The sequence below is a fragment of the Notothenia rossii genome, assembly GCF_949606895.1.
Source record: "Notothenia rossii genome assembly, chromosome: 6".
NCBI classification, from domain to species: Eukaryota; Metazoa; Chordata; class Actinopteri; order Perciformes; family Nototheniidae; genus Notothenia; species Notothenia rossii.
The window spans coordinates 88,398,556-88,414,605 of NC_136909.1; the positions used below are offsets into that span (position 1 = coordinate 88,398,556).

Here is a 16,050-nt window from a genome sequence, read left to right on the forward strand (position 1 = left end):
AGTCATTGATCTGTCAATATCTTTCTAACTTAACCAACTAGGAAGACACTCATCCCGCCCCGTAACGCTAGTCTTATGAATGAAGACTGTGAGAGGGCGTTAAAGCCTGCCTCTACGACCTCTACCTGTTATCCCAATGATATTTCAAAACCTATAGCCCTTTCTCAATCCTCTCCTCGACTCCTATCCTTGCGTCTTAGTCCCGCCCACAGGAGATGCGAGCGGAGGAGTGGAGGAGGGGAACCGAGGACAAACTCCATGTAAACACCAGTCTTTAGTACATTAGAAGTTTATTATGTTACTGCCAACGTTAGGCAGAGGTTAAGATCTGTACAGTGGTTCCACTTCATGGGGGAGCAGACGTGTCCCCTATCCTTTTCTGTAGTTCTGGCCAGAGAGATTTGATTTGTATTCAGAGTCCAGTATGTGTTCGTCTCCCTGGCTCAGGGTTTGATCTCTCATTCACACAGCAGCACTGGTTATGGGCTGCACTGTTTCTACTATATTTTTATTTTATTTACTTGTACTGTTGTATCTGTGTTATTGTGTTGCTCTGATGGAGCAGCCTGTGACCTCAGATCTTCGTTGTCATAACTACACGGTAGCTATGCACACGTGACAATGAAAGCCTTGAATCTTGAATCTGCGCTAACCACTGAGCCACAAACTGGTTTCTGTCTCTTTCTGAAATCAGCAGACAGAAAAGCTTTGTACACGACTGAGTGGCCAAAACACAACACATCTTTATTTTGAATCTATTTTATTATAATGATTGGTTTTTAAATAATATTTTGTAAAGTTTTTATGTAATGTTTTATCATATTTATTTATATTTTTGTCTTTTACAATTTAACAAAACACTTTAATATTTGTTTGAAAGTCTTTCTATTTAAATGTATTTAATTTGTATTTTTATCACTGTCTTGTTTTATTTATTTTTAATTGTTTTAATTTGAGTGTTTATTATTTTTTTTTTTTTTTTATTATTATTTTTTACTATTATAATTGTGATTATTTTTTTATAGTATTTCTATTTCCTTTTTATTATTATTAATATTAATATTATTATTATTTATTTATTCGTCATACGGTTAATCTAAATCTCTCGCCCAAAAAAACTGCAAACACAACAGAAAGACGTGTTGTTGTTCAAACTAAGTGAAAGCTCAGAGAGCGCTCCAGAGGTTTTCTTTTCTTTAAATCTTATTTATTTTTCTGTATTTCCATGTGTTTGATTTCTATCTGTATTTGTGTGTGAAGTGATGTTTGTTGCACTTTCCTGAATCACAGTGAAGATATTGAATCTGAAGCAAAAGCATATTTTCAGAATCAGAATTCCTTTATTTGTCCCGAAAAGTGGAAATCTACATTATTACATCAAAAGATGTATAGTGCAGATAAAGTGAAAAGAGTAGACTGTATATTCAAATATAACAAAGCAGGAAGACATTATTAATAATAAAGAAGAACAATAAGTAAAAACACATAACAAGTACACCACGGTTAAAAACAAATAGATGGAAATATATGTTTTAAACAACGTTGGTCTAACATCAGCTGTGATCCTGAACAGACTGAACTCTCTGGGCAGCAGGGAGGAAGTCTCTGGAACAGGAGGAGACTCTTCCTCCTACAGAGGAACCAGAGACACTGAGGAACCAGGTGACCAGAACCAGAACCCAGCATAGAGAGGTTCAGTGAATGTGGTTCTGATGGTGTGGAGGTGGATCAGTGTGTCAGAGGAGACTCTGTAGAAGGAGAGAGAGCCAGCAGGATGATCCAGATACACTGCTACTCTACCAGAGGAGGAGGAGGAGGAGGAGGAGGTGGAGGAGGAGGAGGAGGAGGAGGAGGTGTCTGTTACTGTGTTATTGTGATAGACAGAGTAACCACCATTAGAGCAGCTCAGACTCCAGGACTGATCATTCCTTCCAAACAAACATTCCTCTCTGTTTCCTCTCCTGCTGATTCCTCTGTAAGTCACTGATATACGAACCCATCCTCTCCACTCGACCTCCCAGTAACAGAGACCAGTCAGAGCTTCTCTACACATCAGCTGTCTCCAGTAATCAAACCTCTCTGGATGATCAGGATATGGCTGCTCCTCCTCCACACATGTCACCGTCCTGTTGTCCTCAGACAGTTTGAGGTTCCTCTGTGCTGTGTTTGTGTCGAGTGAGAGTTCACAGGAATCTGAGGAGAGGAACAGCAGCAGTTATTCATCTATCAGCTGTTCATTTATTGACACTTTGATGATGAAGGTTACATTTGAAGATGGTGGCTGCTTTGTTTTCATGAATCAAATTAAACCACACTCACACTTCCTCAGACCGGGTCTCAACCATCGGACTCCAGCAGGCTCCATCCTGAAAGAAGGGGGGGGGGGGGGGGGGGGGTCAGAGCAGCATGGAGACATGGACATTACATCACTCTCAAACTCAGAGCTTTGTTATTCTCCACAGATGAACCTTCATGTTCACGATATCATTTTAGATCAGTCGATAAATAAAGCTCATTAACTTCAATTATTATTTCTCAGAGAATAAGATGTAAGAGTTGATCAGTGTTCAGTTAGTGTTCCCTCAGCATCTGCTAGCAGCAGTCAATGAGTGTTTCTCTTACCTGGAATCTGAAGAGGAAAATCAATGAACTTTATTTAAAAGCATCTTTCATGCAACGCACTTTGGGTTTGCTTTGAGCAATGAAAGGTGCTTTGACCATACCTTTTATTATTATTATTATTATGATGAATTCACAGGACATCTGATAGTTCATCATTGTGTTTAAAAGAGGGAGGGGCCATTTAGTGCTTTAAAAATAGGAGAAGCACTTCAGAATCAATTCAGATACAGGAGCCAGTGCAGATGGGGTCCATCAGGAGTGGGATGATCTCTGCTGTGTTTAGGTTGTTGGATGGATTTTGACTCTATTGCCAAAATGATAAAAGCAGTTTTTGGTCAGCAAATTAAAATGAGCATTAAAATGGAGATCAGAATCTAAAATGATAAAGATGTATTTCTTGTTGTCGTGTCTTCTCTGTAAACACAGAGCTGCTGCCTGAGTCTTATCCCGTGTCTTTAGTTCCCTTCAATGTTTTTGTCTTGGCATACACACAGTGGAGGAAATACGTATTTGATCCCTGCAGACTTTGTAAGTTCACCAACAAAGAAAGGACCAGTCTGTCATTGTAATGGTAGGTTTATATAAACAGTGAGAGAAAGAATATCAATAAGGAAATCCAGAAATGTACATTATATAAAAGATAAAAATGTATTTGCATTTAATCTGCATGGGATCAAATACTTATTTCCTTCACTGTATATGTTTATAATACCTGAGAGTGTCCAGTCTCCAGAGAGGATCCTCCAGTCCAGCAGACAGCAGCTTCTCTCCTGAGTCTCCTGGATGATTGCAGCTCAGGTCCAGCTCTCTCAGATGGGAGGGGTTGGATCTCAGAGCTGAAGCCAGAGAAACACAGCCTTCCTCTGAGACCAGACAGCCTGACAGCCTGAACACACACACACACACACACACACACACACACACACACACACACACACACACACACACACACACACACACACACACACACACACACACACACACACACACACACACACACACACACACACACACACACACACACACACACACACACACACACGCACACACACACACAAGTTCAAACAAGAGTGAGTCAAAAAACAATAACAAATGTTATTGAAGCAGATGCAACAAAAGGTTATGAGTGTATCCATCATTAATGTACATCGCAATTTAACTGGCTATAAGTTTAACATGTTGATGAATCCTGACCTGAGAGTCTCCAGAGCACAGTGAGGACTCTCCAGTCCAGCAGACAGCAGCTTCACTCCTGAATCCTGCAGGTCGTTGTTACTCAGGTCCAGCTCTCTCAGACTAGAGGACTGGGAGCTGAGGACTGAGGACAGAGCTGCACAGCTTCTCTCTGACAGCTCACAGCCACTCAGTCTGAAGAGACACAAATACAAATGAACAGCTCAGAATTTACTCCTTTTTACAAATGTTAAAACAAAATATTGAGACCATGTAATAAAAAATATGAGGAAACCTACATTATTTGAATCGACGGCAAACATTTAGCATACATGGTGGATTGAAAGCAAATGTTTAACATGTGTCAAAAGTAGAAAGGGAGAAATATGTGTAGATTTGCACCTGAACACAACAGCAAAGAATCATTTACGGGTTTAAAACTAGTTTATTTACTATAGTAAGTTAAATACTTCCACAAAAAGAAGCTCAACATATTGATGAATCCTGACCTGAGAGTCTCCAGAGTACAGTGAGGACTCTCCAGTCCAGCAGACAGCAGCTTCACTCCTGAATCCTGCATGTCGTTGTTACTCAGGTCCAGCTCTCTCAGACTAGAGGACTGGGAGCTGAGGACTGAGGACAGAGCTTCACAGCTTCTCTCTGACAGGTCACAGCCACTCAGTCTGAAGGGACAACAATTTAAATTAAAAGTTTGGCATTTACTCCTTTTTACAAATTCAAAAACAAAATATTAAGACCCTATAATCATAAATACGAGGAATCCTACATTATTTGAACTGATGGCAAAGATTTTGCATACATGGTGGATTGAAAGCCAATGTTAAAAATGTATCAAAAGTAGAAAGGGAGAAGAGTGTGTAGATTTGCACCTGAACACAACAGCAAAGAATAATTTAACGGGTTTAAAAATAGTTCATTTACTATAGTAAGTTAAATACATGCAAAAAAGGAAGCTCAACGTATTGATTTATCCTGACCTGAGAGTCTCCAGAGTACAGAGAGGACTCTCCAGTCCAGCAGACAGCAGCTTCACTCCTGAATCCTGCAGGTCGTTGTTACTCAGGTCCAGCTCTCTCAGACTAGAGGACTGGGAGCTGAGGACTGAGGACAGAGCTGCACAGCTTCTCTCTGACAGTTTACATAAACTCAATCTGAAGAGACAACAAAATAAATGGAAGCAAAAGTTAAAGTGGACTTTGTGTTTGTATAATATGTTTTCCTGGGCAAAACAGAAGAACTGTAAATGATGTTATATTATGTTACATAGGGTCTGGAAATTGACAATTTCAACTGGGTTGAAAAATAACTTGAGTACAGTGAACTTATAAAACTCATCCAGTAATCATAGATGTTATTTCAGCTTAGGCTTTTACTGAAGCAACTAACAAACACTTCAATACAATGTCTAGAAAATAATTTGAGGTCAAGTATCTTTCCCAAGGACACTTTGACATGTTAACCTCATGGAGAGGGGATCGAATCAATAACCCTCCCATTGGTACTTGCCTATTTCCCTTCTGGGCAACAGCAGCCCAATATATCAATAACTATTCAAAAGGGAGCTCAACATATTGATGAATCCTGACCTGAGAGTTTGACTAACATAACTATTTCAAAATCATTTTGGTAGAGAAAAGAAGGAATTAAACCATTGAAATGGTTAGGAATTAAAAAGTCCATCGGCTGAACATGTTGAAGAATCCTGACCTGAGAGTCTCCAGAGCACAGTGAGGACTCTCCAGTCCAGCAGACAGCAGCTTCACTCCTGAATCCTGCAGGTCGTTGTTACTCAGGTCCAGCTCTCTCAGACTAGAGGACTGGGAGCTGAGGACTGAGGACAGAGCTGCACAGCTTCTCTCTGACAGGTTACAGCCACTCAGTCTGAAGAGACAACAAAATAAATGGAAGCAAATGTTAAAGTGGACTATGTTTTTATATAACATGTTTTCCTGGGCAAAACAGAAAAACTGTAAAGTATATTATGTTACATAGGGTCTGAAAATTGACGATCACAACTGGGTTGAAAAATAACTTGAGTACAGTGAACTTAGAAAACTCATCCAGTAATCATACATGTTATTTCAGCTTAGGCTTTTACTGAAGCAACTAACAAACACTTCAATACAATGTCTAGAAAATAATTTGAGGTCAAGTATCTTTCCCAAGGACACTTTGACATGTTAACCTCAGGGAGAGGGGATCGAATCAATAACCCTCCCATTGGTTATCGCCTATTTCCCTTCTGGGCAACAGCAGCCCAATATATCAATAAATATTCAAAAGGGAGCTCAACATGTTGATGAATCCTGACCTGAGAGTCTCCAGAGCACAGTGAGGACTCTCCAGTCCAGCAGACAGCAGCTTCACTCCTGAATCCTGCAGGTCGTTGTTACTCAGGTCCAGATCTCTCAGACTAGAGGACTGGGAGCTGAGGACTGAGGACAGAGCTGCACAGCTTCTCTCTGACAGCTTACAGACACTCAGTCTGAAGAGAAAATAATAAACAACAACATAAAATCAATAACTTCAGGGTGTTCTTTTTCATGAATGACTGCCTTATCGCATATTATTCCTTATTCAAAATGTGCAACTCAATACTGCTTCACATCTGTGATGCCAATGTTCATGATGTCTCTTCTCCACGATGGCATTAATCAGTAACAGGATGAGTGTTTTACATCAACTGTATTTTATTAATGTTTAAAATAAAATAACTTTTTGCTAACTAATTGGTTTGAAAAGAGATAGAGAAAGAAGGATATTGTAAACGAGCAGAATGAGAGAAAGAGCAGTGGTGAAGAATACAGAGTGAGAAAGATAACAATTTAAAATAAGAAATCTGACCTGAGAGTCTCCAGAGTACAGTGTGGACTCTCCAGTCCAGCAGACAGCAGCTTCACTCCTGAATCCTGCAGGTTGTTGTTACTCAGGTCCAGCTCTCTCAGACTAGAGGACTGGGAGCTGAGGACTGAGGACAGAGCTGCACAGCTTCTCTCTGACAGCTTACAGCCACTCAGTCTGATAAAGAGAAAACAAGTAATATGTTAAAAATAATGAGCAGAACATGTAAACCATGATGTCTGAATGTTTCTGTACTCACAGAGCCTTCCTGGAGGCTTTGACCACTGGCAGCAGCCTCAGAAGAGCCTTCTCTGAAGCAGAGTATTTCTTCAGGTCAAACACGTCCAGATCTTCTCCTGATGACAGTAAGATGAAGACCAGAGCTGACCACTGAGCAGGAGACAGATTATCTGAGGAGAGACATCCTGAACTCAGGGACTGTTGGATCTGCTCCACTAGAGAACCATCATTCAGTTCATTCAGACAGTGGAACAGGTTGATGCTTCTCTCTGGAGACAGACCCTCATCCATCTTCTTCTTGATGTACTGGACTGTTTTCTTGTTGGTCTTTGAGCTACTTCCTGTTTCTGTCAGTAGACCTCGTAGGAGTTTCTGATTGGTCTGCAGTGAAAGACCCAGGAGGAAGCGGAGGAACAAGTCCAGGTGTCCGTTTGGACTCTGTAAGGCCTGGCCCACAGCACTCTGGTAGAGATGTGTGAGTTCAGGTTTGGCTCTAAAGACTTTAGGACGCATGGAGGTTGTTGGTTCTTCTGACAGCAGGTTGACTCCAGAGGTGATGAAGGTCAGATGGACATGAAGAGCAGCCAGAAACTCCTGAACGCTCAGATGGACGAAGCAGAACACCTGGTCCCTCTGGTACAGTCCTCTCTCCTCTCTAAAGACCTGTGTGAACACTCCTGAGTACACTGAGGCTGCTCTGATATCGATGCCACACTCTGTCAGGTCGGACTCATAGAAGATCAGGTTGCCTTTCAGCAGCTGCTCAAAAGCCAGTTTCCCCAGAGACTTCATCATCTTCCTGCTCTCTGGACTCCAGGGTGGATCTGTCTCAGCTCCTCCATCATACTTGATGTTCTTCACTTTGGACTGAACCACCAGGAAGTGGATGTACATCTCAGTCAGGGTCTTGGGCAGCTCTCCTCCCTCTCTGGTTTTCAACACCTCCTCCAGAACTGAAGCAGAGATCCAGCAGAAGACTGGGATGTGGCACATGATGTGGAGGCTTCGTGAGGTCTTGATGTGGGAGATGATGGTGCCGGCCTGCTCCTGATCTCTGAATCTCTTCCTGAAGTACTCCTCCTTCTGTGGGTCAGTGAACCCTCGGACCTCTGTCACCATGTCCACACACTCAGGAGGGATCTGATTGGCTGCTGCGGGTCGTGTGGTTATCCAGAGGCGAGCAGAGGGAAGCAGCTTCCCCCTGATGAGGTTTGTCAGCAGCCGATCCACTGAGGTGGACTCTGTGACATCAGTCAGGATCTCAGTGTTGAGGAAGTCCAGAGGAAGTCGACTCTCATCCAGACCGTCAAAGATGAACACAACCGGGAACTGATCAAACCTGCAGATTCCTGCGTCTCTGGTTTCAGAGAAGAAGTGATGAACAAGTTCCACCAAGCTGTACTTGTTCTCTCTCACCACATTCAGCTCTCTGAAGGTGAATGGAAATATGAACTGGATGTCCTGGTTGGCTTTGCCTTCAGCCCAGTCCAGAGTGAACTTCTGTGTTAAGACTGTTTTCCCAATGCCAGCCACGCCCTTTGTCAGCACTGCTCTGATTGGTGCATCTCTTCCAGGGGAGGCTTTAAAGAGGTCTTCTTGTCTGATGGTTGTTTCTGGTCTGCCTGGTTTCCTGGATGCTGTTTCAATCTGTCTGACCTCATGTTCAGCATTGACCTCTGCAGACCCCCCCTCTGTGATGTAGAGCTCTGTGTAGATCTGGTTCAGAAGAGTTGGGTTTCCTGCTTTAGCAATGCCCTCAAACACACACTGGAACCTCTTCTGCAGGTTAGACTTAAGTTCACGCTGACACACTCCAGAACGACTTCCTGAATGAACACACAACAAATCAGATCAATGAGTCAGATACATCCTTAAAGAATGAGGATCTGAATATACTTTGTTCCATCTCTTGAGACTTTAGTCAACATTTGTCCAGCTTGTTAAATCTTTATAGAAACCCTCTCACTGCTCTGCAGACGGTCAGCCAGCTCCTCCTGCTCCATGCTCCTCAGGAAGTGCAGTGTGATGTTCAGAAATGCCTCTCTGCTGCTCCTCCTCTGCTCTTCATCCTCACCGTCCAGCACCTCCTCATCCTCCCTCTGACTCTCTAAGCATTCTGGGTAATCTGAACTCAGAGCCTCCTGGATCTTCTTCAGCTCGTTCTTCACAAAAGTGATGATGTTGTCCTCCAGCAGCTGGAACAAAATACATGAACAAACAATCAAACTAAAGGCACCAAACATCAGATCCATGTTGGACAGACTGACCATCCACTGATCTACAAAGTGCATCATGGAGTTGACTGTGAGCAGAACAGATGTGAAGTAGCTGTAGTTCATGTACAGACCATAAATGTGGAGTCCAGCTGTGTGTGATGCTGCTGGGCAGACTGACCTCTGGGAACCTCTGAGCTCTGCTGGTCCTCTCTGTGAGGAATCATGAAGAAACAACTCACATTATCTCTGATATGCTTCAGTGGTGCTGGAAATGTGGATCAGGTGCATGTGTGAGCAACAGGAGAAAGGTTAGATCACTGGATTTGTCTGGGCCTCGCACGGAGTACCAACTTTAGCAGCTGTAGAAGTTATTGCCAATTTTTATTTTAAACTAAAACCTCAAAATAACATTTTATAGACACATGAATTGGTACAAAGGTTAAAGGGCAGTGATATCACTCATCCTTGACTATCAGCAACACTAAATACTAAGAAGGGCCACGCACCAAAATGAAAGTAATCAGTGACTGTAATCTTTGATTAAGGTTTAACAATTACATTTAATTTGATCAAGAGCTCTTTAATTGTTCAATAGAGCACCAGGTGAAGAGCAAAACACTACACAGCACAGTGCATGACATTAAGGATTTTGGGAGATGGCCCTGTGGGACATCTAAGCTAATTTACAGATGGCCCTGAGCCCAATAGAGATTGCCCTGAAAAATGCGCGCTGACGAAATGGCACGAAGGGTTTGGGGGGCCTCCCCCTAGAACATTTAGATTTTTGCAGGTCTTAGATCTATGCTGTCTGGTGCATTCTCTAGACTGAATTATAAGATGAACCAGCACACTATTATATTGTACAATTTCAATTTTATTCTTCATTTCACTTGTTTGTTTGCTCTTGTTTGTGTTTGCTCTCTTGCATGCCCTGCATAGCTTTAAGAAATACTTAAGTTTTTGGTCAAGACACTTTCCATCTGATGAAGGCAAATGCCTTCCCAGATGTAAAAAAGTAGAAAACATTACATTCAGTTGTAACTGCCAAAACAAACATTATTTACACTATTATGGCATCTGTTAAAGATGTTTGTAATGTTATCTACTGTAAGTTGGTCGAACGAATGCCTCCTCATCCGGAAGCTGACCGAGCAGACCCGAGCAGCAGTCCAGAGGAGCCGAGCGCATCCGCGAAGCACACAAAATGGCGACGTCAGAGTTCCCGTTAGCCGGCAAATCTAAATCTCTCCGGTCAAAATAATTTCCCTTTACAATACCGCTTCAGTTGCGCCACTTATGTGACAGACAAGAATAGTCCATTCTAATGTCTAACACTTAATGTGGAGAAAGAGATGTGCTGTATGGGTTGATTGTGCGTTGATCTGTTGCTAATGCCTCGGGGTTCCGGTGGGCATGTAAACAAATGCATAATGCTGCGCTATACTTTGTGGCCTCACCCAGTTGCATAGCGACACTTATTGTTTAGGTCACGGTGTCTTTTAATAAGCAGGTAGTCATATCATTAGCTAAAACTAGCTAGATCTGATCAATATGGACATAACACGAGTGAAGTCTAATCTGACGGGAGAGAGAGATCAGCTGCTGCTGACGAGTCGACACGCAGCTCTGCATGATCACATGCAGCGGTGAGCGGAACAAAACACACACTTCAGGTTAGAATATCACACGTAGCTATTTTAATTACCTCACAAACTACCGTAACTAGTTATAGATATGTTTAGTTTTACTGTCGGGTCACTCATTACTGGATCCGCGAGCTGCATGATACTGGCATAATAGATTGCCCGATCGGGCAACCAGCAGGTGAGGCTTCATTGCCCGAGCTAAATACTAGATGGCCCCGGGCCATCGGGCAGTCCTTAATGTCGAGCCCTGCAGCAATTACACATTTTAGAAATGAGAAGCAAAAACTGCTGCAAATACAGGGAAACATTGACCTCCGACTGACGAGGAGCAATGGGAAACACTCAGGTATGTATTCACACAGAGCTGATCATAAGCTGGAGTAGACGTCCACACAGTTGAGTTTCCCTCCCTTTGGACGCAAGCTGCAGGATTACAAAACTCCAGCTTTACTTAAGAAGGAAAGAAATATAACTCAGATGAGAAACACTGAAGGTAAACATGACCCTTATTTCTTTATTTAAAGAAACCTTCATCAGATTCAGAAACAGGTTTATTGCCAAGTTGGTGTTTATGGTGCTTAAAGCTTTCAAACCTGATACGCCTTATAAATGATCAAAGCTGCTTTTATTAGAAAGGAACCAGAGAAGTGTCTCACCAAGAAAATTCAACAGAGCCACACTTTCTTAGCTGGGTCAATACAACCTGAAAGCAGAGCAGCAGGTACCATGAAGGGGGTTATCAACTTTCAATCCTCACCTTTGACCAACAGAGTGTCGTCCATCTTTGAAGTAAATAGGTCTGTCCATAGACCAGTCACTCTTCATGGACACACAGCTGGGTTCAGGTTCCTCCAGCCTCCTCCTGAAACATGAGAAACAAACAGTTAGGAATCTGGACCGTCACAATGGTCCTAAATACTATTCATATTAGAATGTGTTTAATAAACAGGGGCCATGCTTATAAATACATGAATCTCAAAGAAGGGATGAGTTATGCCAGATTAAGATCATTTCTATCTGCAGTCCTTAGACAGGTACGCACATAATGGTCATCGAACACTTAAAACATCTCCTAGTCTCCATCACACTAACACTTAGTCAGATCAGAGCTCAGAGCACCATATAACAACATGATAATACTTTATTATCAGATCAAGTCTGACATGCTTCTGGCATCACAGCAGCTCCTTTAGCAACGTCAACGAGGACAAACATCAAGACAAGAAACAAGGAAACAGATATTTACCATAACAACACAGTCACTGAAGACACCATGTTCATCTGACCTGGGATTTCACTCATTACATAATCATGGTTGGGGTCAGAGATAATGTGGTTGGCCAGCCTCTAAAGGTTGTGATGGTAGGATGATTCAGAGAGGCTCTCAAATGTTGACCTACGACCTTTGAGCAGATTCTCTGATAGACTGGTGGAGCAGTTTTGATTTTAAAGAGGTGGACCTGTACCGTGTAGTATTACAGTATTGCAAAATACTCTAAAATCACAGATGTAAAAAATAAAACTTTATCTACTCTCTACTCTATTATTTGTTTTGTCTTTTTCAGATTCTATGTGGTCTTTCTAGAACAGAAGGGTCTGTCAGGACACCCACGTATTTATAAGAAAGTACCTGCGTGATTTTCTCAGTAAGTGTTACAACAGGGACAGATATATTTACCCTGTTTCATCAGAATACTTGAGAATATATTGATTTGGTGAGCCTGTCCGAACTCTAGTCCGGAGCTGTTTGATTGGATCTCAGCAGGTTTGGTTATCTCCTGCCACCTTTTTCTTTTTCAGTATTCTCTATTTTACTGATCTGCAGTAGAACACCAATATATGAGCCACAAAGACAGAGAAGACGGCACATACAAGAGGGTACTGTGGTGAATGAAGTCATGTATTTATTTGACTACCCAATGCTCTCTCATTGCCTCCCATTTATTCCTAATGTGATACCTGCTCATTCTACAGCATTTAGGTCTGAAACTCTACCATAATGATGGAAAACCACTTTAGTTTGTGGACAAATTGAACTTTATTTATTGTTTAAACAGTGCTTTAACTATTTTACCTGCTATGGTATTGAAGGCTTCTTTTATTGAGCCTCTCTGACACGTTACACTCTGGCTTCAGGCTGAACACACCTTGGTAGTCCCTCCCTCAGCTTCAATAAGAGGTCTCTGTTCTTCAGTAACAACAAGTTTTCTACTGCTGCTGATAAAATGAAGTCACATGACGTCCACTTACTCTGTCTCTGAAGGGCGGCCTTTAAAATATATTGGTTCATCTCTAGACCGGTCACTCTTTATGGACACACAGCTGGGTCCAGGTCCAGATCCAGGTCCAGGTCCAGGTCCAGGTCCAGGTCCAGGTCCAGGTCCAGGTCCAGGTCCAGGTCCAGGTCCAGGTCCATGCTGCTGCTCTGGGCTTCAACACAACACACACACAGAGTGTGAATAATGCCTGCTGAGCTCTGGAGGAGAGGACAGTCAGAGGTCTTCATCTCACCTCTGAGCTTTGGTGAGGCGTTCAGGGTCCCCACTCAGAGCGGGTTCAGTGTCCTCGCAGGGATTCATAGCAGAGCTCACACCTTCACACACACACAACCACCTGCTGGAGAACCACACATTATCTCATCAGGACACAGAGCTCTCACACCTCCAAACTAAAACACTCATGAGACAGTTTCCATGTTGTTGGCTCTGTGAGCTGCAGCGTCTTAAAGACCCTCTCAATGCTCTGTGGTCTTCAGGACGGTTTGAAGACTTCAGGAATATCCTTCATGTGGATTATTCTTGGCCTTTCTGTGCAGATCACTTCTATTGGATGGACTCTGAAGAGCTCAGCAAGCCTTCAAATCTTCCTCTGTTTCAGAGGTTCATACATTTTAAACAGCCAACAGGAAACTGTGTTTGGAGTTCAGAGCAGAAGATTTGGAGGGTAAAAAATAAAGATGACGAAAATAAATGTATTGATTTTTTCTTTTTCAAACGAACAATAAATTGATGTTCTGTATTATTTTAGGTCCTTTAATAAAGGAACACACTAGTAGTTTGTGATTGGACAGAGAAGAGTCTGCTTATTGTCCTGAGTCAGTGGTGAGGACCAATCAGAGCAGAGGAAGCTCCACCAGATGGAGCTGATGCAGGATTTCACTGCTGCACCTTGACTCAGGTGTTGTACTTCAGTTCAGCTTTTAGGTACTTTAGTTCACTTCATTACCTGCTACTTTATTCTTCTACCATTCTACATCTTAGAAGCAAGTATTCTACTTTTTCTGCAGTACATTTAAGCATAGCCGTGGGAACATGTTTCAAATGGGGGGTGCTGTGGGGATGACACCAGGGCCGGTTTTGACCAATTTGCTGCCCTATTGGCAAGATTTTAGCTGGCAATGAAAAACCTCTACAAAAGACACTACAAACAGAGAAACATATTGACATGGTGGACAGCTTATATAAAAAGGCTTCAAATGTATACTATTTAGTATTGCATGAACATTGAACATGTTTTAACTGGGGGGTGGACTTCACATCCTCTAGGGGGGTCCGGGGGTACCCCCCCGGGAAGATTGTTTTTAACATTTTAAAGTAAAATGCTTCAATCTGGTGCACTTTGAGCGCCCAATTACTAGAGACTGATCTAGGGGATACAACTCTAAACACCCATATGAAAAAGATCGGTTTGCATTTTAATAATCAAATAAGTATGTGAACATAACCGATAACCTACCATAGCCAATAACAAATAAATGTAGGCTAACTTATTTTATTTTTGTGGTTCATTTATATTTCATCAGTTAACATTTATTTATTTATGCATATTTTTAAATCTCTCCAGTTTTAAACGATATTTTTGGTTTACTGTCCTATAGTATACATTGGAATGATTTCAAACCTGTTTTTATTTATCCTAATAATTATAAAGGAGTGCCTTGGAAATATGTTTTTACATAAATTGTGATCAAAACGTTTGAGACTCACTGAGATAATTTAGACTAAAGTGAACTATCTAAACACTCAGAGTCCTTTGCCTCACTGAGCCTCTCAGTCTGACAGGACAGAACTCTCCCTCCACATTATTGTAGAAAGAGCTTCTTATATCCGTTAGCAGAAGCTAACAACATTCCCCGCCGATACAGGTGCACCCCCTCTCTCTATCTATCTCTCTCTCACGCTGGCTCTGAGCTGCGGGCGCCTGATAAGCCAACATCCCCCACTTTCATCACTTAAAGCGCCCATCGTACGGGGCAAATGGAAAATGTAACCGGGGTGAAAAGGGTGTTATCTTTACTTAATTATGAATGTTGTTACGTCAAGGCTGAAAATTCATTTTATTTTATTTATTATATTTGTATTTAATCTTGTGGAAGTGCAGATCCCCTGTCCTCCACCAGGGGGTGCTGCAGCACCCTCAGCACCCCTACTTCCCACGGCCCTGCATTTAAGTGATAACTTACGTTAAGAACATGTTGTGTAAACGTTTCAGATCTAGATTAATAACACTAAATATAATCACCAAATTGTCCTGCCTTAACTATATATTAAAATATGATTCCTTGGTGAAAATCACGAGGCACAATGTACTGTATAGACAAGTTTACGCGACAAACCACGGGTAGCGCCATGACACTACACAAATGCACTTCATTTCCGCCGGAAGTCTTTTGCACAGCGTCTGTCGGTGTAAACCGGTGTAAACAGTCAGACGGGCACTGGTGTAAACAGAGCGATTTCGATGCTAACAGTGATGCTAGCTTGGGAACACGATTCTACTTCTTTGACTGGAGATGGCGTTACTCTCCCCCACCCGAATTCAGTGCAAAACTGGGAGGATAACATGACGACGTGGCCCAGCATAACGTACAGCAAAATTTGCTCCTACTTCGTTCAATCCATGGCAATAGATGGAAAAGCAATGGACAGTCTGAAGGCATATCATAAGGCTGCGCACATTCTACTTTGCCCACATGCTCCCGAAAATTGTTGACGATTTTGTTGAGGGAAGGTTACAGTTCTGCAGTAAATATCTCAGCATTTTAAAACCAAAATAAACTGCCTTATTTAGGTCATGCCCACAGGAGGCAACAGTTGTCTGTTGTTTACATAATGCACAATTTACATGATCTCTTTATGCTGTGCAATATATCATATGTGCCTGTACTGTTTGAGTGAAAATAAAGTTTGATGTAATTTAATTTCATTATTGCACTGTTATTGCATTATTGCATTTCATATGTTCCTTAGAGTGCTACAATTTCTTTTAACACAGTTCATCATTCATATTAA

The 16,050-nt window shown here is 42.0% G+C and overlaps 1 protein-coding gene across 1 annotated transcript in view; it reads right to left on the reverse strand.

The window, feature by feature from the left end:
* Positions 1 to 1,316: 1,316 nt before the first annotated feature.
* The window catches only part of LOC307044223 (NLR family CARD domain-containing protein 3-like), a 52,675-nt gene continuing 37,941 nt past the window's right edge, over positions 1,317 to 16,050 (reverse strand). Inside the window, exons 5-12 of the mRNA XM_079689305.1 lie at positions 9,245 to 9,323; positions 8,864 to 9,092; positions 6,917 to 8,723; positions 5,524 to 5,697; positions 4,305 to 4,478; positions 3,335 to 3,508; positions 2,320 to 2,366; positions 1,317 to 2,193 (exon numbers count right to left, since the gene is read on the reverse strand). Of these exons, the coding sequence (XP_079545431.1) occupies positions 1,631 to 2,193; positions 2,320 to 2,366; positions 3,335 to 3,508; positions 4,305 to 4,478; positions 5,524 to 5,697; positions 6,917 to 8,723; positions 8,864 to 9,092; positions 9,245 to 9,323 (3,247 nt within the window). The 3' untranslated portion in view covers positions 1,317 to 1,630. The remainder of the gene's footprint in view (positions 2,194 to 2,319; positions 2,367 to 3,334; positions 3,509 to 4,304; positions 4,479 to 5,523; positions 5,698 to 6,916; positions 8,724 to 8,863; positions 9,093 to 9,244; positions 9,324 to 16,050) is intronic.